The following is a 26,987-nucleotide window of genomic DNA, read 5'->3' on the forward strand; positions in this document are numbered from 1 at the left end:
ACACACACACACACACACACACATATACATACATATAATGTCTAGGTCTGTTTCAGTCTCTCTGCTTCCCAGATTATAACATTACTTTTTGCCGTAGGTGTTTACAGTTGTGACCCTCCCGAACTTTGACCTCCGCAAATTTTCTGAGGCCACAGATTACACTCATTTACGAGTATATCCCTCCAACTGGCTAGTAAATCATGCAAGTTAAGCAATCTATAAGTACTGTTGAATGGACAGCTGAGACCCCAGGCATCACTCAGTTCACAGTCAGGCTTATCCTATTTCTGTCCGAAATAAAGTCCATCAAACTGACTGCAACTCCTGGGAAACTGTGTGTGTATCAGAGTAGAACTGTGCTTCATGTGGTTTCAGTGGCTGATCTTTTGGAAATAGATCTCCAGGCCTTTCTTCCACGGTACCTCTGAGTGGATTCAAATTGTCAACCCAGGGCTTAACCCACAGGACCACCTAGAACTATATAAAATCCTATATGTATCATGTCACTAGGAGCCCTGATGGCACAATGCTTAAAGCAGTCCACTGCTAACCAAAAAGTCAGTGGTTCAAGCCCACCAGCCACTCCATGGGAGAAGGCCAAGGCAGTCTAGTTCTGTAAACATTTGTAGCCTTGGAAAGCCTATGGAGTCGTTCACTCTGTCCTATAGAGTCACAAGGAGTCAGAACTGACTCAATGGCACTGGGGTTGTGGTTTTATCATATCACTTTGTTGTTGTCTTTAAGGACCAAGTCGGTTCTGACCCATAGTGACCCCGATTATGGTTTCTGAGGAGTGATCATGTCTCCTTAAAAATCTAATCTGCTTAAACATCTCCAAACATTCAGTGTTTCTACTTTGCCCAAAAGATTAAGTCTAAATTTCTCAACCTGGAAACCAGCCACTGACGCCTTCAGTCTGTCTTCAGTCTCCCTAACATCCCTACTGCTTCACATAGGCCCTTTCTTTCAACTAAGAATGCTGCTTCTCACTCCCCTTAAACTAGTCATGCCCAGCCTTCACTCACCCTTTGTTCCTGCCACTATGGCTTACCATACTTGTCTAATTGCATGTTTTTAAGCTCTTTAAGCCTCGCTTTTCCCAGGAAGCCTCTGTTTGTGTCAGCTCTTGCCAGTGGTTCTTCCTCTCAGTTACTAGTGATCCCATTATGCTTAAAGCTAAATCCCTCCTGAAAGCATTTCAAATTTGTTCTTGTTATACAGTCATGATTATTACATGGGATATTAAAAAAAATACGATTCTTAAAAGCTAAAACTACATCTTTTATTTCTCATAGTTAACTTGAATAGATTAGTAAAGCAAACAGGAAATCTTTGAATCTAAGGGGAGGAAGAGGCCATTAAGAGCAATCTGGCTGGTCAAGATCAATTTGTCAAAGAAAAAAACTAAATCCATACAAATCTAGTAAACTGCTCAGCTTTGTACGTCAATTAGTGACCAATTTGAAATCAGGACCCAGTTTTCATGGTAAAGTCTAATGTACTTCTTGTCATAGTACAGTGTCTGTTAAAAATACTTACCCATTTGAATATGAAGTGTCAAGGCTTCCCTTCAACTGAAAGCACCGTATTAGAAACAGAAACAATTTGGCAACCCATGGTAAATTCTTCAATTACATATGGTTAAGTCATTAATGTGAATAACAAATGGGTTTCTAAGAGGACAGATCCATATTAAAGCAACAGGAAGTCCCGATGAAAACTCTTTAAACAACCGAGGCTATTAGCAATAGAATGTGAAATTAAATTTGGGTCAGGGTGTCAGAAAAGTCAAACAACAGCATTTTCTAGACTGTGCATGCAGGGAATCTTAACATGCCACAGTCCCAGAAAAGTAGAGATTGAGTCTCCTTGACCTACCTTTGCAAATCTCCTCATTAAATGAGACAGTGCTTCAGGATTTGGGCATTCCAGTTTCTTGATAATCTCAAAACTCTGATTAAGCTGAGCAAACACGTCAACAACAGAGCAAGAGAAGAGGGCATGATCAGACGTCTGCTGGAACTGAAGGGACAGAAGATGAAATCATCCCAATAAACACATTAGAGGGGCGTGGAAAGTCTTCATTATCGCACATAAACAATGAAATCGCATTATTATATATATATACCTTCATTCCCTGGTAATAAATAGCTTACATAGTTCAAGATTGCTCATTTATTTTTCCAGTTAGTGTAGTGGAATTAACATCATGGGGGTAGGTTTCTGCTAAGTGGTTTCTCCATTGATGAATTGAGAGATTGGTTCTTTCCTGTTTTTTATTCCCCACAGGCATTAGGATAGTTTAACAAGGAAGCTGTAGTTCAAGGTTTTGAGAGTTGTTCCAAAGGGACTGGGAGGGTTAGCTATTCTTAATCTAGAAACTCTGGAAAGGTTCCAAGACACCAACAAAGTCCTAAACAAGTTTAGGAAACTCATAGACTCAGACTGATTCAAATAGAAGAATCTTGAGGCAAAGAAGTGACTGAATATCTTTTTAAATTTAAACACTTCCCTAGGGTTCCAACTAGCCCTTTAAAATTATATTTAAAATTTATTTTAGTCATTGGAGACTTTAAAAAAATACTAATTAAAAACAATGAGCCCAGCAATTACCATTAGCATAAACTGAACAGCATAAATGAATCCCAAAATAAGCAACCTTAAAGTAATTGACACTCACTCCATCTTTTTTGTCTCTTCCCAATGCTCCATGAAGAAACTCCATTGAGACATCTTCATTTTCATCTAGCCACTGCATGACAAAAGGTTCAAACCACCTGAAAATGATTAAGAATGTTTTATACCACAAAAGGCATCATTTGCATTTAATAAGCCCTAGACTGCTAACCAAAGAGCTCTGGAAGCATAGTGGTTATGAATTGGGCTGCGAATCGCAAGGTCAGCAGTTCAAAACTACCAGCTGTTCTGCGGGAGAAAGATGAGGCTTCCTGTTCCCATAAAGATTTAGAGCCTCGGAAACCCTGAACAGGGTAACTATGAGTCAGAACCGACTCCATGGCACATAACAACAATGAAAAGAAAACTGCTAACCGCAAGGTTGGTGATTCAAGCCCAATTTGTTCCTTGGAAACCCTATATAGAACTGACTCGATGGCAGCATAGTGGATTATGTGTTGGGCTGTTAACCACAACTTCAGCAGGTCTAATCCACCAGATACTGCGAGGCAGAAAAATAAGGCTTCTTGCTCCCATAAGATTTATAGCCTCGAAAACCTTACACAGGTTCACTGTGAGTCAGAACCAGCTTATAGCACACAAACACCACCACACCCTTCTATAGATGACGATATTGTTATTAGGTGCCATCCAGTGGGTTCTGACTCATAGCGACTCTGTGCACAACAAAATGAAACACTGTCTGGTCCTATACCATCCCCACACTTGTTTTGCTTAAGCTCATTGTTGATTCCACTGTGTCAATCCATCTAGTTTGGGGTTTCCTCTTTTTCGATGACCCTCCACTTTACCAAGCACGATGCACTTCAGGAACTGGTCCCTCCTGATAACATCATGAAAGTATAAGAGATGAAGTCTGGACATCCTGATTTCTAAGGAGTATTCTGGCTATACTCTTTTTTTCAAAGTTTTTATTGTGAATTATGAGATAGTTCACATGGGAAAACATTAGCTTTACAGTCATCATATCACACTTCATTCCATTGATTACAATCCCCTCCATGCCACATCAAACAACCAAAGAGTACACCCCACAAGCCTGGCCCTCAGTCATCAGCACACAGCCCTTCTCCCTCTCTGGGTTCTAGAGTCCCTAGCAGCTCCATCTCTCCACGTCATCATTTATGCCTCCATCTCTGGCTTCACTGCTTCATTGGGTAGGGTCCCGCACTCTGCTCTTCTCCCTTGATGGTCCCAGGGACCTCCACTCCTGGCCTACAAAGTTAACATCTCCCCTTTTTTTATTACAAAATTTCTACATTTCCAACCCTCACACAATCAGTCCTGATAGCAATTATTCACTGTTGTACTAAAAATCTTACCCCCATCTCCTTTCATCTGCCCAGTCCAGACAGATTGGAAACCACACAATGGAGAATCTATCTTCCTGCGTACCATCTGGATCTAGGCTCCCTCTTGAAAGCTTGTAAGCCACTCACTTCTTGCCTTTGTAGCCCCCCATTTTGGATAGCCAATGTCTAAGTTGCCCATCCCTGTCTACCCTGTGTACTGAGGGAGTGAGAATGATCCTTGTTGTAAAGATTTATTCCCTCTTTGGAGCTACTACATCCATAGGTATAGGACAAGTTATATAAGATTACACTTTTTTCCTCTTCTTTCTTCTTCTAGTCGAGTGCTGATCATCCAGCCATTGAAGCAAGGTCAAGTGGGTATTATCTGCAAGTATGGGTGTTCTTGTGCATCTCCCCTTACTTCTTAACAGCTGGATGCTTCAGTCTCCACTTTAGTCCTCTGTGGCCATGTCACAGTCTCTGGACCCAGGAGTCACTAGGTCTTGCCATACTGCTGGCCAATGTGGTCTACAACCAGATTCACAGTAGTCTATTGAATATGGTTGGACTTAGCTCACAACTTCACAGCTGTTTTCTCCCCACTTCCTCTTAATGGTGACCAATGTGGTCACCAGTCAGACCACATGCCTGCTCATGTATTTCCCTTGAGTCTTAGTCTTGGAAGGGGGTTTGCCCTGGGAGGAACAAACCAGTTGCCTTGATGGTTACTGGGCAAACAACTTGCGTGTTCTTGTAGTAGTCAGTCAGATTGTCATTGTTTTTAATTTTTTCTGCCAGTCTTTCTTTAAAGAAGTATCTTCTGTTCTAGCTGCACCAGGCTGGACTGCTTGTCATTTCAAGTGGAAATTTCCCACCTCAGATGATTCTAGATGGGGTTCAGGATTCCACCAATGGTCTTATGCAATGCAAAGGCTCCACAGGAAGCCTCCTACACTTGGCAAGTTGTAGCCCCATTTTAGGTATTCCAATCAGTTCTACGCAGAAGACGGACTTAAAGCTTTCTATGGTGTTGTTTCTGGCTAGTCCTTTTTCTCCCCCTCAGGTGTCTATTTAACAATGGTAGGCAAGGGAAACCAAGATTCAAAAGACAGCCAAGCATCTTAACATGATTTCACCTCTCTTACCCATTCAAACCATACCTCAACCCTTATATCCCAGAGCCCTGTTATTTTAAGGTTGTGCATACATAATTATTTACCACTGTCCCACTTAGCCCATGCAAACCTACCTAACTGTTCTCCCATCCAACTTGTTCTTCCATTCCCCTCTCCCTTCTTATGCATTTCCCCCCACCCCAGCACCCAAGTTATCCTGTGCCTATTCCCTACCCTGTGCTCCACCTTCCCCTCTCTTCCCCTCACCCCACCACACCCATCCTGGTAATTTTTTTCCTCCCTCTTAGTATGGGTTCTTTTTTCAGTCTTTTACAATAATTGTCCTATGCAGCCTTTCTCCTTTTGTGACTGACTAATTTCACTCAGCATAATGTCCTCAAGGCTCATCCATGGTATGTGATGGCTTGCAGCTTCCTTGTTTTTCTTCAAGGTAGCATAATATTCCATTGTGTGAATATACCACAATTTGTTTATCCATTCTTATATTGATGAACACTTAGGCTGTCTGTCTCCATCTTTTTACGATTGTAAATAGTGCTGCTATGAACTTGGTGTGCATATAGCTACTTAAGTTATGGCTCATATTTTCTTGTGGGTAAATGCCAAGTAGAGGAATTGCTGGATTATAAGGTATTTCTATTTCCAACCTTCTGAGGAAGTGCCATATTGCTTTCCAGAGTGGTTGGACCATTTTGCAACCCCACCAGCAATGTAGGAGCATCCCATTCTCTCTACTTCCTCACCAGCATTGTCCTCAATTTTTTGATCTTTGTTGTTATTGCTGGTGAGAGATGTTATCTCATTGTTGTTTTGATTTGTATCGGTTACGAATCAGGCTGCGAACCTTAAGGTCAGCGGTTCGAAACTACCAGCCGTTCCGTGGGAGAAAGATGAGGCTTTCTACTCCCATAAGGATTTACACTCTCGGAAACCCTGTACAGGGTCGCTTTGGGTCGGAACCGACTCAACGGCACTTAACAATTGCTAGGAATCATGAACATTTCTTCATATGTTTGTTGGTTGCCCGGATCTCTTCCTTGGTGAAGTGTCTGTTCATGTCCTGTGCCCATTTCTAAATTAGGTTACTTGTCTTTTTCTTGTAGAGGTGTTGTAGTTTCCTATATATTTTAGAAATGAGCCTCTTGTCTGATGTGTCATTGCATAAGATTTTTTCCCATTCTGTGGATTCCTTTTTTACTCTTTTGGTGAAGTCTTTTTATGCACATACATGTTTAATTTTTAGTATGTCACAGTCATCTATTTTGTCTACTTTTGTTTGTATAGTTTTCAAAATGTTGGTAGTCTGTATATGCCCTAAATTAGAGCCCTCACATATGTCCCTATTTTTTCATTGATGGCCTTTATAATTCTCAGATACACATTTATTTTGGTCTTTAATGCATGCCAAGTTGTTTTTTGTATAAGGCGTGAGATAAAGATCTTGTTTCAATCCTTTGCATTTCGCTTTCCAGTTCTGCCAGCACCATCTGTTGAAGAGACTATCCCCTCCACATGTGATATATTTAGGCACTTTGTCAAAAATCAGTTGGCTGTATGTAGATGGGCTAATTTCTGGATTTTTGTCTGTTCCATTGGTCAATGTATTTTTCATTGTACCAGTACCAGGCTATTTTGACCACTGTAGCTGTGTAATAAATTTTAAAATCAAGAGTGAGAGGTTTCCAAACTTATTCTTCTTAAGCAGTGCTTTGCTTATCCTGGGTCTCTTTCCTTTCCGTATAAAATTTGTAATTGTTTTTCCCATCTCTTTGGAGAGTGTCTTTGGAATCTGGATTGGGATTGCATTATATGTGTAAATTGCTTTGGGCTGTATTGACATTTTCACAATGTTAAGCCTTCCTATCCAGGAGCATGGTATATTCTTCCACTTTTATAAATCTCTTTTGGTTTCCTGTAGTAGTATTTTGTAGTTTCTTTGTATAGGTCCTTTGTTTATCTGGTTACATTTATTCCTAGATAGTTCATTCTTTGGAGGACTACTGTAAATGGTATTGCTTTCCTAATGTCATTTTCAGTGCTGTCATTATTGGTATAGAGAATTCCAATTGATTTTTGTATGTTGATCTTATACCCTGTCACTTTGCTGAATCTTCCAATGAGGTCTAGTAGCTTTTTTGTACCGTGTCTTTGTGGTTTTCTATGTATAGGATCATATCATCTGCAAATAGACTTTTACTTCCTCTTTGCCAATTTGGATTCCTTTAATTTCCCTATATTTCCATATAGCTCATGCTAAGACTTCCAGCACAATTTTGAATAGGAGTGGTGACAAAGGGCATCCTTGTCTGGTTCCTGTTTGCAGAGAGAAGGCTTTCAATTTCTCTCCATTGAGAGTGATGTAGGCTGTTGGTTTTGTATATATACTCTTAATTATGTTGAGGAATTTCCCTTCAATTCCTACTTTGTTGAGTGCTTTTTTTTTTAATCAGGAATGGAGGTTGGATTTTTTCAAATGCTTTTCTGCATCAATTGATAGGATCATGTGGTTCTTTCCTTTTTTCTTATTTATATGGTGGATTACGTTGTTTTTCTAATGTTGAACCATCCTTTCATCCATGATATGAATCCCTTTTGATCATGATGTATTATCTTTCTGATGTGCTGCTGGGTTCTGTTGGCTAGGGTTTTATTGAGAATTTTTCCATCTATATTCATGAGGGATATTGGTCTATAATTTTCTTTCTTAGTGACTTCCTTCCCTGGTTTTGGTATGAGGGTTATGCTTGCTTCATAAAATATATTAGGACATTTTCCGTCCTCCTCCATATTCTGGAATTATTTGAGTAGAATTGGTGACAGCTCTTCCCTAAATGTTTGGTAGAACTCACCAGTGAAGCCATCTGACCCATGACTTCTGTTTGGAAGTTTTTTGATGACCTGATCAATTTCTTCTTTTGTTATGGGTCTGTTCAGGTTTTCTACTTCACTGTGTGTGAGTTTAGGTAGGTCTTGTTTTTCTAAGTTTTCAAATTTGTTGGAGTACAACTTTTCATAGTATTCTGCAATTATCCATTTGATTTCCTTTGGTTCTGTTGTGACATCACCCATGTGGTTTCGAATGGGTGTTATTTGTGTCTTCTTCTTTTCTTTTGTTAGGTTTTCCAGTGGTTTGTCAATTTTGTTAATCCTTTCAAAGAATCAGCTTCTTGACCTGTTGATTCTATTGTTTTTCTGTTCTATACCTCGTTAATTGTGTTCTAATCTTTATTATTTCTTTTATTTAGTCTGTCTCTCCCACTCCACAACCCCGTTCTGCCCTGTTTCCTAGTGATAAATTGTTCAGCGTCATCTGTGGCCATTTTGCACTGCTGTTTGGTTTTATGTGTACTCTGCCTCTTGAAATTTCAGGAACTCTGTGGGCATGTGTGGTAGAAACCTCCAGTCATAGGGGTATGGGGGGTGTTCACTCACTCAGGCACCCCCTCTAGTCACCAGAATGGAGGTGCGCAGACAGCGAGAGGCCAATGAACAGATACCAAAGAAAATAGAACAAAACAAAACAATGTCCACATCTTTTATCTGAGGTTCCCACAGGCATCAGTCCATAGCAGGTCTGCTCACTTCCCTGTTTGGTGCCATCCAAGTTGTTGGCTCCAGGCTGCTGAGCCCCATGTGTTTGAAAGCACAAGATTTCTTGCTTCTGCTACAAGTTCCAGTGCCTATAAGCCTTCAAACTTCTAAAATATTCCTGTATATGTGGTTCATGGGGTCCTGGTGTGGTGCTGTGGGCTAATGCGTCAGACTGCAAATTTGTCGTTTCAACTGCGAGGTCAGTGGTTCAACCTCACCAGCTGCTCCTTGGAAACCCTATACAGAGTCGCTTTGGGTCAGAATCAACTAGATGACACTTAACAACAAATATATGTGGTTCAGTGTTTTGGAGCTCTCCCCTGAACCTGTTTCATCTGGTATTTGGTGTTATTACTGACAGAGATCTTCACGACACTTCTATCCTATCCACCATCAAGTCTAGCCTCCTCTGGCTATACTCTTAACACAGATTTGTTTGTTCTTTTAGTAGTCCATGGTATTTCCAGCATTCTTCTCTAACACTGTAACTCAAATGCATCAAAATTCTTCTAAGGTCTTCCTTATTCATTATCCAACTTTAACATGCATATGAGACTACTGGAAATATCACACCTTGGGTCAGACTCATCTTGGTCCTCAAACTGTATCTTTCCTCTTAAACACTTTGAAAGGTCTTGTACAGCAGATTGGCCTAATGCTGTACATCATTTGGAGTCCTGGTGTGGTGCTATTGGTTAATGTGCTGGACTGCAAAGTAGTTTGAACTGCAAGGTCAGTGGTTAAGCTCACCTGCTGCTCCTCGGGAAACCTTATACAGGGTAGCTATGGATTGGAACTGACTCAATGACACTTAACAATAGTACATAGTTTTTACTGTTACTTCTTTGTTGATTTTACATCCAAGTAAAATGAAATCTTTGACAACTTCAAGCTTTTCTCAATTTATTATGATATTCAGTCTTGCTGGTTCCGTTGTGAGGATTTGGTCAAATTGTTATTGTTGTTGTTAGGTGCCATTGAGTCCATACTGACTCACAGTGACTCTTTGCACAACACAATGAAATACTGCCCTGTCCTGTGCCCACCTCGCAATCGTTGCTACATTTGAGCCCATTGCTGCTGCCACTGTGCCAATCCATCTCATTGGGATTTCCTTCTTTTTCTCTGACCCTCCATTTTACTAAACATGATATCCTTCTCTAGGGACTGGCCCCTCCAGACAATATTTCCAAAGTATAAGAGATGCAGTCTGGCAATCCTGGTTTCAGAAGAGAACTCTGGCTGTACTTCTTCCAATACAGATCTGTTTGTTATTTTGGCAGTCCATGGTACTTTTAATATTGTCCTCCAACACCATAACTCAAATGAAATCAACTATTCTATGCTCTTCCTTTACTGTACAACTTTCACATACATATAAAGTTACTGAAAATACCATAGTTTGGGTCAGGTGTACCTTAGTCCTCAAGCTGACATCTTTGTTCTTCAATACTTTAAAGAGGTCTTGTGCAGCAGGTTTGCGTAAATGACTACGTCATTTGAAGTCTTGACTACTGCATCCATGAGTGTTGGTAGTTGATCCAAGCAAAACGAAGTCTTGGACAACTTCAATCATTTCTCCATTTACATTGATGTTATTTACAGGTACAGAGGTGAGGGTTTTTGTTTTCTTAACATTGAGGTGCAACCCATACTGAAGGCTGTGGTCTTTGATCTGCATCAATGAGCATTTTAAATCCTCTTCACTTTCAGCAAAGAATGTTGTATCATCTGCATGTTGTAGGTTGTTAATGTGTCTCTCTCCAATCCTGATGCTACGTTTTTCTTCATATACTCCAACTTCTTGGCTTATTTGCTCAGCATACAGATCGAATAAGTATGGTGAAAGAATACGACCCTGGTGCATACCTTCCCTAATTTTAAACCATCCTGTGTTCCCTTGCTCTGTACAAACAACTGCCTCTTGGTCTATGTACAGGTTCCTCATGAGCACAATTAAGTATTCCGGAATACTCATTCTCTGCAATGTTGTTCATAGCTTGTCAGAGTCCACACAATTGAAAGTCTTTGTGTAGTCAATAAAGCACAGGTAAACATCTTTCTGGTATTATCTGCTTTCAGCCAATATCTTTCATTCTACGTCTTCTGAATCTAGCTTAAGTCTCTGACAGTTCTGTCAATATATGGTTGCAGCCATTTTTGAATTATCTTTAGCAAAATTCTACTTGCATACAATATTAAGGGTACTGTCCAATGATTTCCACATTCCTTTAGGCTACCTCTCTTGGAATGGGCAATAATTTGTATTACTTCCAGTTAACTGGCCAGGTAGTTGCCTTCCAAGTTTCTTGGCATATGTGAGGGAGTGCCTCCAGTGCTGCATCAGTTTTTTGAAAGATTTCAATATGTATTCCACTAACTCTCAGACCTTTTTCTTTGCCAATGCCTTCAATGTACTTGGACTTCTTCCTTCAGTATCACTGGCTGTAGATCATATGCTACCTCTTGAAATGGTTGAACATCAACCATTTCTTTTTAGTACAGTGACTCTGTATTCCTTCTATCTTCTTTTGATGTTTTCTGCATCATTCAGTATCTTGCCCATTGAATCTTGTAGTATTGCTAGTCAAGGCTTGAAATTTTTTCTTCAATTTTCTCAGCTTGAGAAATGCCGAGTGTGTTCTTCCCTTTTAGTTTTCTAAGTTCAGGTCTTTGTACATTTCATTATAATATTTTACTTTGTTTTCTCAAGCTACCTTTGAAATTTTCTGTTCAGCAGTTTTACCTTCTCATTTCTTCTATTTGCTTTAGCATTTCTATGCTAGAGAACAAATTTCAAAGTCTTTTTTGACATCCATTTTGGTCTTTTTCTTCTTTGTCTTCATAATGACTTCTTGCTTTCTTCCTGTTTGATGTTCTTGACGTGATCCTATAACTCTTCTGATTTTCAATCTTTAGTATCAAATGCATCAAATATGTTCTTGAGATGATCTCCACATTCAGGTGGGATATGTTCAAGGTCATGTTTTGGCTCTTCTGGACTTGTTTTTAATTTTCTTCAGCTTCAGTCTGAACTTGCATATGAGCAATTAATTGTCTGTTCCACGGTCTGCCCCTGGCCTTGTTTTGGCTGATGCTATGGAGCTTTTCCATTGCTTCTTTCCCCAGATGTAGTTAGTTTGATGTCTCCGTATTCCATCTGGTGAGGTCCATGTGTACAGTCTTTTATGTTGTTTAAAAGATACCTGCAATGAAGTCATTGGTCTTGCACAATTCTATCTTGTGATCTCCTGCATCATTTCTATCACCAAGGCCATATACACCAGCTACCGATTCTTCCTCTTTATTTCCAATCTTTGCATTACAATTGTCAGTAAATATCAATACATTTTGGTTGCATGTTTGATCAATTTCAGACTGAAGAAGCTGGTAGAATTTTTCAATCTCATCATCACTAGCTTTAATGGTTGTTGTGTAATTTTGAATAATATTGGTATTAACTAGTCTTCCTTGTAGGCATACAGATATCCTAGCATAGACAGCATTGTACTTCAAGATAGATCTTGATATTTTCTTTTTGATGATGAACATGACACCATTCCTCTTCAATTTGCCATTCCTGGCATAGTAAACTTGTGATTGCCAGTTTCAAGAAGACCAACACCAGTCCATTTCAGCCTACTAATGCCTTGGATAGGGATGTTTATGTGTTCTATTACATTTTTGACAATTCCAATTTTCCTAGTTTCATACTTTGTGCATTCCATGTTCTGATTATTAATGGATGTTTATAGTTGCTTCTCTTCACTTTGAATTGTGCCCCATTAGCAATGAATGGCCTGAAGACTTGATTCCATTCTTATCACAGTCATCTCTACTTTGAGGAGACAGCACTTCCAAAGTCCCATTTTGAGTGCCTTCCAACATGAGGGACTCATCTCCTGGCACTATACACACAAATATTGTGTTCTTTGTATCAAGTTTCAATATTCAATATCCTGGTGCTGACAGTGTTCCACTGCTATTTGTAAGGTTTTTACTGAGTAAATGTTTGGAAGTAGTCTCTCTCCCTTTCATGTCTGTCTTCGTCTGGGAGCTCAGCTGAAACCTGTCCACCATGGATGCTCCTGCTGGTAGTTAAGACAGCTGTGGCATAGCTTCCAGAATTACAGCAAATCACAAGCCACCACAGTCCAACAAACTGACAGATGATGTATCCGTCAGAGTATGTTTTAAAATTAGGAAGTGTGAGTGTGCTTACTTTGGTCTTCACTTTCAACATTGTTTTAGCTTTTTGGGGGGCGCTGTGGCACTGTAGGTTACTGCACTGAACTGCAAAGTCAGTTTGAACTACAAAGTCGGTGATTCAAGCCACCAGCTGCTCCTCGGAATCTGTTTACAGGGTTACTGTGAGTCAGAACTGACTTGCTGGCACTTAACATCTTTCCATATAAAGTTGAGGATTGACTATTCCATTTCTGTAAAGAAGGCTTTTGAATTTTATTAAGATTTTATTGAATCTTTGACATTTTTACAATATTGCCTTCCAAACCATGAACTTGAAAAACCTTTCCATTTATTTAAGTCTTCTTTAATCTCTTTTAGCAGCGTTTCATACTTTTCATTTTCAAGTCCTAAACTAGATTTATTCTTAGGTCTTTTATTCTCTTGGATGCTACTGTAAATCATGCTGGTGGTTTGAATGCGCCACTGGTTCCTCTCCCACAGGTCTGATCTCTATCTGCTTATCTCGTTGCTGGTGGACCATGGGCCAGTATGCACAAAGTGTGAGGTTGTGGCCTTTGAGGCAGGACAAGTCTCTGGGCCTCCTGGCATCAGGGTCCTGTGTGCATGCTGTACCACCTGAGGTATCTGGAGTTCCTACTGAAGGTGTTTGGAGTCTTTGGGTAGTGGCAAAGGGTTAAAAAGGTATATTTGCTTGGAGTTTACAGCTCACCCCAAGGTGTCTTAGAAGACAGTCCTGGTGATCTATTTTCTATCTATGGAGTTGGCCAAATTAGTAATAGAAAAGATCTCAGGAAAACTGCATGAATCGCATGCAGAATACTGGGCTCATCTCTTAGCAGTTCTTTCTTTAGGTTCTTGGATTCACAAATATCCAAGCAGCCCTGTTAGGCCTGAACACTAATATGCATTTCTCCAGATCAGAGAGATTTCTGCCAGCTCTGGACTACTGCTCACTCTAGTTTGGCATCCAGGCCCACTGTTGCAAGTTAGCAAATATACTGGGGGGAAACAACGAAAAATGTAGTGTTCACCTTACTGTAGTTCTCTTTCTTCAGGGACATTTGCCTCTCCATTCCTGGTTGTTTTGTTGCTCATTGAAGTATTCCGACTGCTGTATCATTTTTAGTTTTGTGACAGCTTTAGAGTTGTCAGTAGGTAGATTAGTCTGATGTAACTTTGACAGAGCCAGAAGTAGGTCTCTTTGTGCAAAGCTCCTCCTTTTCAATCCATCACTCTTAATTAATGATACCACCAACCACTTAGGTACACATACTTCATATGCAACTGTCTCCTTTTTATCCCTGTTATCTACTCAGTTGAAAAATCTTGTAAATGCTATCATCAGAATATCTCTCCCACACATCTCCACCCTTTACATTACCACCCAAATCAGTTGACATTAACTACTAACACAGGCTCTAAACCTGTCCCATTATATTTCATACACTCCGGTGAGGAAAGTTACATCAAAAGGGCAGTTTCAATCTTACCATTACACAGCTCATTGCCTTCTAAAGTTCTTCCCTGCCCCCCACTATCTGTATACTATACCCATCACTAACTATACCCAGTGAATGTGGTATCTGCTCCACTAGATTATTACCCATAATAATCTAGTATAAAACTGCTTTCTCTATTATGATGGTCAATGTTATGTGTCAACTTGGCTCGGCCATGATTCTCAGTATTGTGTAAAATGATACTGCATTTTGTGACCCAATTTAAGAGGCATTTCCTTGAGAGTATAGCCTGCATCAATATATCTGGATGTTCTGACTAAACTAATTTGCTCTTGATTCTACATCCAACTCTTCATCTTCGACATCTGATTTTTGACATTTGAGTTAGTAACCTACTATCTGATCAGCAGTTTGGGATTTATCAAATTCCACAACCCTGTGAGCCAGCAGCCTTCACCCTTAGCTGTCAATTAGGGCTATATCACCCCTGAAATTAGGTGAGTCAGGAAAAGCCTCCAGTCTGATGCCTGACCCATGCGTTTGGAACTTGCTGATATCCACAATTGTGTGAACCAATTCTTTGTAGTAAACTTCTGCATGTATATATGCTGTTGTTGTTGCTAAATGCCTTTAAGTTGGTTCTGACTCATAGCGACCCTGTATAGGGTTGCCAAGGAGCAGCTGGTAGGTTTGATGCTACAGTGCCACACCAGGACTATATATTGGAGTCCTGGTGTAACATTGAGAATTAATGTGCTAGACTGCAAAGTCAGTTTGGACCACAAAGTTGACAGTTCAAGCTCATCAATTGCTCCTCAGAAACCATGTACATGGTTGCTATGGGTTGGAACCAACTTGCCAACACTTAAGTACACCAATGAAAAAATATATATTATATATATACTTAGCTGACCTGCTCCCCTAAAGAACCCAGCCTAAGAGACATATATTACTTTCTACTCATTGTGTAAATACATTATACAAGGGGTCTTTAAAAAACTCAGGGAAAATTGTTGTTGTTAGATGCTATTGAGTCAGTACTGACCCATATCGACCTTATGCACAGCAGAATGAACCAGTGCCCGATCCTGGGCCAACCTCACTATTGTTGCCACACTTGAGCCCATTGATGCTGCTACTTTGTCAATCCATCTCACTGGGGTGGGGTGGGGGTCTTCCTCTTTTTCTCTGACCTGCCACCCTACCAAACATGATATCCTTCTCCAGCAACTGGTCCCTCCTGACAGTATGTCCGAAGTATGAGAGACAAAGTTTAGCCACTCTGACCTCCAAGGAGCACTCTGGCTGTGCTTCCTCCAACACAGATCTGTTGGCTCTTTTGGCAGCCTATGGCACTTTCAATATTCTCCTCCAACACCATAACTCAAAAGCATCAATTCTTTTATGGTCTTCCTTATTCACTGTCCAGCTTTCACATGCATATGAGGTTATTGATAACACCATGGCTTGGGTCAGACACACCTTAGTCCTCAAGCTGACATCTTTGCTCTTCAACACTTTAAAAAGGTCTTTTGCAGCAGATTTGTCTAATGTGATACGTCGTTTGATTTCTTGACTGCTGCTTCCATGAAAGTTGATAGTTGATCCAAGAAGAATGAAGTCCTTGACAACTTCAATCTTTTCTCCATTGATAAAAATATTGTGTATTGGTCCAGTGGTGAGGATTTTTGTTTTCTATACATTGAAATGTAATCCATACTGAAGGCTCTGCTCTTTGATCTTCATCAGTAGAGATTTTAAGTCTTCTTCAATTTCAGCAAGCAGGGTTGTATCATCTGCATATCACAGGTTGTTAATGAGTCTTCCTCCAATCCTGATACCACGTTTTTATTTATAGAACCCAGCTTCTCAGATTATTTGCTCAGCATACAGGTTGAATAAGTATGGTGAAAGAATACAATCCGTCGCACACCTTTCTTAATTTTAAACCATTCAGTGTTCCCATGTTTTGTTCGAACAACTGACTATTGGTCCAGGTACAGATTCTTCATGAGCACAATTAAGTGTTCTGGAATACTCATACTTTGCAATGTTGTCCATAACTTGTTATGATCCACACAACTGAAGGCCTTTGCATAGTCAATAAAGCACACATAAACATCTTTCTGATATTCTCTGCTTTCAGCCAAGATCCATCGGACATCAGCAATGGTATCCTTGTTCCATGCCCTCTTCTGAATCCAGCTTGAACCTCTGGAAATTCTCTGTCAATGCATGCTTGTAGCTATTTCTCTATTACCTTTAGTAAAACTTTACTCATATGGGCTATCAAAGATATTGTCCCATGATTTCTCCATATTTTTGGGTCACCTCTCTTTGGAATAGGCATAAACATGGATCTTTTCTAATCAGTCAGCCATATAGTTTATCTTTTAATTACATTTTCCAAGAATTCTTTGAATCCTGCCTCTTATATCCCAATAGAATGAACCTGTGCCCCACTGATGTCAGCCCATATATTCCTGCGTCTATAATTCTGTTTGTTTATTTCTTGTCATACACCAAACCGTCCATTGTTGTTAAGCGCTGTCAGGTTGATTCTGACTCACAGCAACTGCTTCCAAGGAGCAGCTGGTGAGCTTGAACCACCGGCCTTGCAGTTCTAATGACTTTGCAGTCTGATACATGAGCCCACAGCGCCATAACTGTCCATAGTTACATCAAATACTATCTTACCTATAAATACAGTGTGGTTATTGTTATTGTTAAATGCCATAGAGTTGGTTCTGACTCATAGTGACCCTGTCTAGGGTTTCAGCCGCCAACCTTGAGGTCCAATGCTTATCCTACAGCAGCACACTGGAACTCCAAAATACTGTGTGGAGTCCCCTAGAAAAGAATGCTTTCTTATGTGAGATCTTACTGGAATTTGCTTATACTCCTTGAGTTAGCACTTTTTTCATTATGATTCCTTTGTCATGATTTTTGTACTGAAATACCTACTAGAGTGTAAGCTCCTTTTAGGGCTGTTGTTAAGTGCTATTGGTTCTGATGTGTAGTGATCCTGTATAAGGTTTCTGAGGAGCAGTTGGTAGGTTTGAACTGCCAAGCTTGTGGTTAGTTTTTGGTTGTTAAGTGTCGTTGAGTCAATTCTGACCCATAGTGACCCTGTATAGGGTTTCCAAGGAGCAACTGATGAGTTGAACCACCATCTTACAGTTCAAATGGTTTTGCAGTCTGTCGCGTTAACCCACGCGCCACACCAGGACTCTTTGTGGTTAGTATTCCAGTGCTTATCCTTGGTTGCTGTGTTAAGTGCTGTCAAGTCAGTTCCGACCCATAGTGACTCTGTATAGGGTTTCCAAGGAGTAGCTGGTGAGCTTAAACTTCCAACTTTGCAGTTCAAACCAACTTTGCAGTCCAGCACATTAACCCACAGTGCCACACCAGGGCTCCAGTGCGTATCCTACAGGTTCATAATTTACTCATTATTGTCCTGCAGGACTTAGCACAGGACCTAGTATATAGAAGCCCTCCTAACTATAAAATGAACTAAAATTTGGATAAATATCAAGTGTAAACTGTGAGTGTGATTACAAATTGTATGCTTCATCAAGGCGATTATTGAAAGGGTATCCATTTAATCATTTTTATTTTAAAGATGAATTTCTAAGTAATTTTTCAGTCTAAATTCAAGGAAATTTTGTGTATACACACATATATTCATTTTCTCAATAAATTTTGAGTTCTAGAAGTTTTACAGGAAATAATTCATAATGTTAGCCTTTTCCTAGTATATATTTCTTTCTTTCTATGTTAAATCTAATTAAGACATACTTGAAAAATGCAAAACAACAATTAAATATGGTTCTTGAAGTCATCCAGTTATTTCATGTTAACTTTATAACCTAAACATCTCCACTCAAAAACAGACTATGTGAAGAGATTTCAGGGCAGCATAACTCAGGACTAATTTTCAGGACCATGATTTAAGAACAAACCTGGGGGAGAAAATCACTACTTACAGGGAGTATTCAGGAACGGCATCCTTGAAGGCAGGAAGTTCTCGTACATATTCATTATAAAACCATTTCACTTTGAAATGCAAATTCATATAATCTGTGCTCTTGCATAACCGCTGCTTTTCATGTTCTATAACAGATAAAATCAAACATTTAATAAAATTTGGTTTGCCAACAATGCCACTGTTCCCAATCTACTTTTATTATGAGTATTTCTAAGAGGAAGAAAACAGTTTATTTGAGGTAAAGGCAAAGTGAATTGTTAGAGAATTGTAATACCTGAAGTATTACAAAATGTAAAAAATAATCGTGGGTCAAGTATTAATGTGAAATAACTGGAATAGTCTAATATAACTTACTGAAAAAGGTGATAATTATGATGTAGTCAATGAATAATAGCATGCTAATAATTTTCTATTTATCGATAAGACTTCAGATTTTGACTGCTTTGGGCATGATTTAAATGGCAGAAAGAATTCTAACTCTGAGCATGAATAAAATATGAATCACACAAGAGACCATAATCACAGATTATTACTGGAAATGTAAATGACTAGGCCATAGCTCTAGGCTGGATATTTAATACCTGAACAGTTATTAAGAGAGTTGAAAAGAGGGGGGAACAGATCTAAGTTTTAAACCAATTGATTTCTTTTTACCTTTTAAGTTTGGCTAAAAATATGTTGCATTCGGTAGCTTTTTCTGACATTTCTTTGGCAGGATTTCCTAATACACCATTTTTTTTTTTTCTTTTGTGAAAAATGTGTAGTTAAAAAATGTACTATGATTTGTATATACCGTTTTGGGGAACTGAGAAAAATAATGGGGCTAAACATGTTTATCTGTTTTTTTCTTTTTTTTTCGTTCTTTCTTTTCATCTTCCAGAGTTAAAGTCTTGGGAAATTTTGTACAAGCACAGACTCTAAAAAGTCAATTTTTATAATTTTATACAAGTATAAACACTAACAAGCCCAAAAGATGTCTGACTAATTCATGTTGAAGATTTCATTGGAGAAGTTTTAACAGAGGTCTATGGTCTCCTTTAAGGAGCTCTGGTAGCGTCGTGGTTATGAATCAGGCTGCGAACCACAAGGTCAGCAGTTCAAAGCTACCAGTTGTTCTGTGGGAGAAATATGAGGTTTTCTGCTCCAGTAAAGATTTACAGCCTTGGAAACCCTGTACAGGTTTGCTATGAGTTGGAACCGACTCCACGGCCCGTAACAACAACAACATAGTCTCCTTTAAGATAAAAGTTTTGGTTTAAGGTATAAAATCCTGTATTTCACATTCCAGGATAAATTCTGAAAATAACTGAAACAATTAGACTTATATAATAAAGTGAAGGTGTTCCAGTATTACAAAACTATACTGTTGTTAAGTGTCATTGAGTCAATTCCAACTCAAAGCAACCCTGTACGTGGTATCAGAGGAGTGGCTGGTGGGCTTGAACTGTCGACCTTGTGGTCTGCAGTCCTTATCCTACAGTGCCACATTAGGACTGTGGTTGTTATTAAGTGCCATCAAGTCAGTTCCTACTCATAATGACACTGTGTAGGGTTTCTGAGGAGCAGCTGGTGAGCTTGAACTGCCATGCCAACGTTGCAGTTCAAACAGACTTTGCAGTCCAGTGTTATTAATCCACAGCACCACACCAAGATAGAGAAAGTTAAAGTTCTACCGATTAAAAACAAAGCAAAACAAAACTCACAAGAGTAGAATACTATCATGCCATCCACGACAAATCAAACATTTTTAAATTATACTAACAGTGATTGGTTCACTTTGTGCAATAGAGAGAGAGGAAGAGACAGGAAACACGAACACATTTGTTCTCTTTCTTACCTTAGCAAATGTTAGAAGTGAGCCTGACTTATGTAACCTACTTAAGAGTATTTGCCCATTAACAAAACAATGAAGGAAAAGTTAATCTATTTCCACATCAAGTAAAAGTGTTTATTGAGTGTGTATCTTATACCAGGCAATGTGTGGCATGAAGGAACCACAACCTTGATCTGAAGTGCGTGAAGAGCTAAGAGAAGAAGGGTGACCCACAATAGTCAATTTCAATACAAAATGGCAAGTGCCATGACTTGATAAGTACAGAATGATGTGCTTTCTTGGAGGACATAAATTTAGCCTATCTGTACTTTAGGTCAAAAATTAAATAGAAAAGATATTTGCTTACTACTACATAGAGAGAAATTTGCACTATAGGAAACACAGTATAAAATAAGAGTCACAAAGGAAATTATTTAATATACATTTGAATTTACTGTGAAATTAGTATATTCCCAATTAAGGCTGTGAGCTCTTACTTCTTCTCCCTGTTTATATTTCTGGAGTTCTGATTTGGCATTGTACAATAAGCACTGGACTGCTAAGCACAAGGCTGGTGGTTTAAATCCATCAGCCACTTCTTGGAAACCTTATAAAAAGTCACTATGAGTTGGAACCAACTCTATAGCAACATTATTCTTATTAGCAACAATTCATATTTTTAAATGCTTTGGTAGTGAGCTTGCATGAGAAGTCATCGTAAAACCATTAATTTATGCTGTACTATAAAAGGAATAGGTCCACCGATCTCTGTCCCTCACAAGATAACTATATTTACGTCTTGTAGGTGAAAACTACCTGTAGACAGGGTCTCAGTTTCTCAGCCAGGACCCTCAGTCCACCGATCTCTGTCCCTCACAAGATAACTATGTTTACATCTTGTAGGTAAAAACTACCTGTAGACAGGGTCTCAGTTTCTCAGCCAGGACCCTCTGTCCCTCACAAGATAACTATATTTACATCTTGTAGGTGAAAACTACCTGTAGACAGGGTCTCAGTTTCTCAGCCAGGACCCTCAGTCCATTTGATTAGCTATTTATACTCTAACTGTTAGAAATCTCTTAAGTCTTTCCTTTCTCTTATTGGGGTGATCTGCTCAGAATTCATAGACATCACCTAACCCATTTTCCTGGACTCTGCAAGTTCCCTACGCACCTACATTCCTACTAGTCCCTACCATTCCTACCACTGATATGGGTATGGAAAAAGATAACAATTCTCTTTCAAAAAGATGAAACTTACTTTTGCTCTCCTCTAAAGACCATCTAAGGAGCTCTGGTAGTGTAGTGGTTACGAATCGGGCTGCAAACCTCAAGGACAGCAGTTTGAAACTACCAGCTGTTCCGTAGAAGAAAGATGAGGTTTTCTACTCCTGTAAAGATTTACAGCCTTGGAATGCTGTACAGTGTCTCTGAGTCGGAACCGACTCCATGGCAAATAACAACAACAACAACAAAGACCATCTTCTGTAATTCCTAAGAATGTGCCTGATGTAATAACTCACACCATCAGAGAGGTGTCAGCAGCTCCTTTGCCGGAAAGCAACTTATACTAATTACTCATAGTTTCCTGCTTATATAGTTGCTTGGAAACCAACAGAAATTCGTTTTTATCCCTTTAAGCTCCTGTCTCTCATGCATTATCAACTGATATTTACTGTTCTTTGTGGATGGAAACAGGAGGCCAGGACCATCTATTTTCACATTCTACCAGTTCAACAAAAGAGTAATTGACAACTTTATATGCAAAATGGACTTCAGCTGACATAGCAATAGGTTTTTAGTTTATTGTGTTTAGTTTAAGTGATGTAGGTTTGATCTTTTCGTTAAGTGAAAATGGAAAGAATGGCTATAATCTTGAGGTATTTTTCCTTAAATAGAAAATACCAAACATAATTTAGACTTTTTTTGTGATGATTTTTGGTAATCATCATAAATTTCAGTTTATATAATCATCATAAATTCAACAATGTTCTCTTTGTTTTCTATTGTGTCTTCCTGTTCTGGAATTTCTACCACCTTAAGTTATTCCTTTTCATGGTGTCCCACACATAACAACTCTTAAGCTTGATTCAGATATTTTTCCTTTTTTTTGGGTAGGTCAGTGTTTGTGACAGGTGTAACTAGTTGGCTATTAAATCATGTCCTTTTCCTTCCAGGCCAGGACTTTGAACCAGAATAAACAAGAATCTACATTTTAAACAGATATCTAGGTGATTCCTTTTCTTTCTTTGTTTTAACTTTTTAGGGTGAATTGAATGAAAGTTTACAGAACAGATAAGTTTTACATTCAACAAATCATTAGCTTTGCTTCTTTACCATGATTGCAATCCCTTCCATGTACCATCAATTAACAGTATTTACCTCTAACTTCTCTTTAATGCCTGCATTTCTCCCCACATTACCCACTACCCTCTTATTTCCTCTGCAAACTTCTCTTGTTTCATAGTATCTGCCTGGTCAACCATGCTAACATATGTCTAGCCTCTAGCCCGTGAATAATTTTCCCTCTTCCCTCCACTGTAATCATCACAGATTGTATCTTTTATCAAGAAAACCTTTTCTTAACTTTTTATAGTATTAGTCTCATACAATATTTGTCCTTTTGTGATTGGCTAATTCCACTGAGCATAATGTCCTCCAGGTTCATCTATATTGTGAAGTGTTTCACAGATTTGTCTTTATTCTTCAGCATTGCATAGTATTCCACTCAGTATATGTAGGAAGTTTGATTAGTTATTCTTCTGTTGATGGACATTTAGGCTGCCTTCAAATTTTTGATGTGCCTCTTTTAAACAATATATTGAAGAATCTTGTTTTCTTATCCATTCTGCTACCGTCTTTTGACTTGTGTATTTTATCTGTTTACATTCATTATAATTATCAATAGGCATGAATCATGTTGCTTTTGTGGGTTTTTTTTTTTTTTCAGTGCTGCTGATTTCTTTGTTCCACATAATTTTCTGCACTAAACTAATTTTCTTCATGGATTTCCATTACATTTTTACCTCAAGTAGGGTTACTATTTCCCAAATCTTTTTTATTTTCCCTTTTTAATTTTGATATGAAGGTATAGTCATTTTCTTTGTGGTTACCCTGTTATTTATTATTTTTCCCCTCTGTTTAAAAACAATTGTTTTATCTTGAAATCTACTTGACTTCCTTTCCATTTGGAAGTTCTGTATTTACAACTATTCCTTCTTTTTCCTTTGTAGTTGACTTCATTATAAATTGTTATCTCTGGTTCCCGATTTTCACTCCTGTATATTTGTTTTACTTTAAATACTTCTGTATCTGGAATGCGTTCTGGGTGGTGTTGTCAAGCATATTGGTCTCAGGTGGTTGTCTGATGTTTCTCAGTCTAAAGAACACTTTAGTATTTTTTTACAACTTGGTCTGGTTATTACAAATTCCATAATTTATTCGTCTCTCAAAATGTCCTAATTTTGTCATCATATTGGAGGGATAACTTTGCCGTGTATATGAACCTTGGTTGCCAAATTGTTCTTTTCGAGTTTTGTGTATTTCACCTCATTCCCTTCATGGTTGCATGGTTTCTGCTGAGAAATCAGAGCTTAGTCTTACTGGTTTTCCATTGTAGGTAACTTTTTGTTTTTCCTGAGCTACTCTCAGGATTCTTTCTTTGTCTTTGGTTTTGGAAAGTTAGATTACGTATCTCTTGATTAGCTACTTTTGGGATTTATCCTGTTTGGAGTTCTTAAGTTATACCTTTTCATGGTATCACGCATAACTCTTAAGCTTTCTTCAGATTTTTTCATTCTTTTTTTTCTGATTGTTCTTTTAGCATATTTGTATTGAAAAATTTGTATTCAAGCTCACTAATTTGAGCTTCCATTGCTTCCAATCTGCTCCTTTGCCTTTTCAATGTATCCTCTGTTTCTGAACTCTTAATCTTCTGGATTTCTAATTGCACCATTTTGTATTGTTTCAAAATTTGTATTTAGTCTGTTTATTCTTAGAATTTTCCTGAATTCTTCTAAGTTTTTTTCCTGTGTTTTTCTTGCTGTCCTTGATTTTTCTCTGTCAATCCTTTGAAGATGCTTAAATGTCATTCTTTTGAATTCTGTTTCAGTTTGTTCCATTAATTTATCTTCCTCAGAAACATTTTCTGATGCTGCATTTTGGTCCTTTATTTAAATCATTCTCTCATATTTCTTTGTGTGAGCTACACTCCTCTGTCATCTCTGGGGCATTTGGGTGTTGTTATATTTGTATTTAATTGATGATTGTATGTTGATGTGTTTTTAGGCTCTTATCAACTATCTTCTGTGGGTATGGAGAATCAAAGCATGTATACCATTCTCCATTTGCCATTCATACTCATCAGTTAAGGGTAGTTTTGACTGGTGTTGCTGCTGTCTATCATTGATCAGGTAGTTATGAGTGGGTAATGGCTCTTGCCCAATGGATGGAGCTGCAAAGGGTATGATTGTGGCTGGTGCACCTTAGTCCTCAAGCTGACATCTTTGCTTGTCAACACTTTAAAAAGGTCTTGTGCAGCAGATTTGCCTAATACAATATATCATTTGATTTCTTGACTGCTGCTTTGATGAGAGTTGATGGCTGATCCAAGAATGAAGTCCTTGACAACGTCAATCTTTTTCTTCGTTGATAAGAATGTTATTTATTGGTCCATGGTGAGGAGTTTTGTTTTCTTTACACTGAGTCGCAATCCATACCAAAAACTGTGGTCTTTGATCTTTATCAGTAATTATTTTAAGTCCTCTTCACTTTCAACAAGCAATGTTGTATCATCTGCATATCGCAGGTTTTTAATGAGTCTTCCTCCACTCCTGATGCCACATTTTTCTTCATAGAACCCAGCTTCTCGGATTATTTGCTCAGCATACACCTATGGTGAAAGATTACAACTTGTCGCACACACCTTTTTAAATTTGAAACCATTCAGTGTTCCCATGTTCTGTTTGAACAACTGCCTCTTGGTCCAGGTATAGATTCCTCATGAGCACAATTAAGTGTTTCAGAATACTCAAACTTCACAATGTTGTCCATAACTTCTCATGATCCACACAATTGAAAGTCTTTGAGTACTCAATAAAACACAGGTAAACACCTTTCTGGTATTATCTGCTTTCAGTCAAGATTCATTGGACATCAGCAATAATATCTCTTGGTCCACATCTTCTTCTGAATCTGACTTGAATCTCTGAAGTTCTCTGTGTATGTTTGTAGCTGTTTCTGTATTACCTTTAGTAAAACTTTACTCTCATGGGATATCAAAGAGATTGTCTGATGATTTCCACATTCTGTTGGGTCATCTGTCTTTGGAATGGGCACAAATATGGATCTTTTCCAATTAATTGGCCATATAGTTGTCTTCCAAATTTCCTGGCATAGATGAGTGCATGCCTCCAATGCCACCTCACTTTCTTGAAAGATTTCAATTTGTATTCCATCAATTCCTGGTACGTTGTTGTTTGCCAATTTCTTCAATGCACCTTGAACTTCTTCCTTCAGTATCATTGGCTTTTGATCATATGCTATCTCTTGAAATGGTTGAATATCAATCATTTCCTTTTGGTACAGTGACCCTGTGTATACCTCTGTATAGTGCTCCCATAATATGTAATTACATATTTCAAATAGATATATGGAGATATTTCAAAAAACGACAACTGCATAATAACTACCTACCAAATATCAATGAAATAGATTACAACAAAAAATTCAGAAATTACCAAAAAACAAAAACTTACCCAAATCACTTATCTCTTACATGTAAAAGATTCACCAAGAATCAATTTAGCCCTCAATCTGCCTACATTTTTAACGTTGGTGACAAAATTTCAACTAGCTCATTACATTTACCTAATAAACATTTAATTAGTTTTCCAAACTACAGTATAATTTTGTAAAACATTTATTTTTGAATTTCATGAGAATTATGAACATTTTACCAACAGAATAAAAATGCTTCATTAAATTTATACAAGAAAATGGCCTGACAATTTAGAAGAATATGACTATTACCCTTAAAGAGTGTTTACTAGCATTTACTTAGAAAGAATATATTTTCTTCTGAAACTATAAAATATATTTATGCGTGAGGTTTTATTCATAATGAGAAATGTCTACTTGCATGGTGATTTACATATTAAGGTTGCTATTCACTGTATCTGTTCTCCTACTAATAAAAAATGTGCTGCCATTATTACAGTGTAATTATCCAGTCCTTAATTTGTGACATCATTTTAGTTCATAAACACTCTTTTATCCTACAGTTGGTAGCACACAACTCAGTTAGGACTACCTTGTGTTCCTCAGAATATTTCACAGCCTGCTCTACCTCTACAGCATTATTCTATGGAAGGTCTGAGAGGAATAAAGAATTAAATAAAAGAGTATTAGGGGCCCAATGTATATGATGTTTTACTATATAATATGTGTTCATTGTACTACCCAGAAACTTTGGCTCTACAATAAATATGTATCTACCTACTGGTATACTATCAACATCTACTCAAGGGCACTATAAAATCACATTAACAATCTATAGATTGGGATCATGGATTCCTTTTATACACTGAGAATGTTAAACCATACCTTTTTTAGAGTAAAAAAAAAAAAATCAGTTTATAAAGGTAAACTGGAGTTATCATTATCCATTTTAGAGAAGCCTTATAAATAAAAGTCTTATAATACCAGCATATCTATGAAGATGAGATATCATCTAAAATCCTGGCTGCCAAACTAAGTTATAGTAGTCATGAGATATAAAGGTTGAAGTTTAAATACATATATA

The 26,987-nt window shown here is 38.2% G+C and overlaps 1 protein-coding gene across 1 annotated transcript in view; it reads right to left on the minus strand.

The window, feature by feature from the left end:
* Positions 1 to 26,987, minus strand: part of UNC13C (unc-13 homolog C (C. elegans)) — a 769,914-nt gene that overhangs the window by 195,475 nt on the left and 547,452 nt on the right. The window contains exons 19-21 of the mRNA XM_006831631.1: positions 18,372 to 18,498; positions 2,681 to 2,777; positions 1,879 to 2,022 (exon numbers count right to left, since the gene is read on the minus strand). Of these exons, the coding sequence (XP_006831694.1) occupies positions 1,879 to 2,022; positions 2,681 to 2,777; positions 18,372 to 18,498 (368 nt within the window). The remainder of the gene's footprint in view (positions 1 to 1,878; positions 2,023 to 2,680; positions 2,778 to 18,371; positions 18,499 to 26,987) is intronic.

Source organism: Chrysochloris asiatica, unplaced genomic scaffold (genome assembly GCF_000296735.1).
Source record: "Chrysochloris asiatica unplaced genomic scaffold, ChrAsi1.0 scaffold00004, whole genome shotgun sequence".
Taxonomy (NCBI): Eukaryota; Metazoa; Chordata; class Mammalia; order Afrosoricida; family Chrysochloridae; genus Chrysochloris; species Chrysochloris asiatica.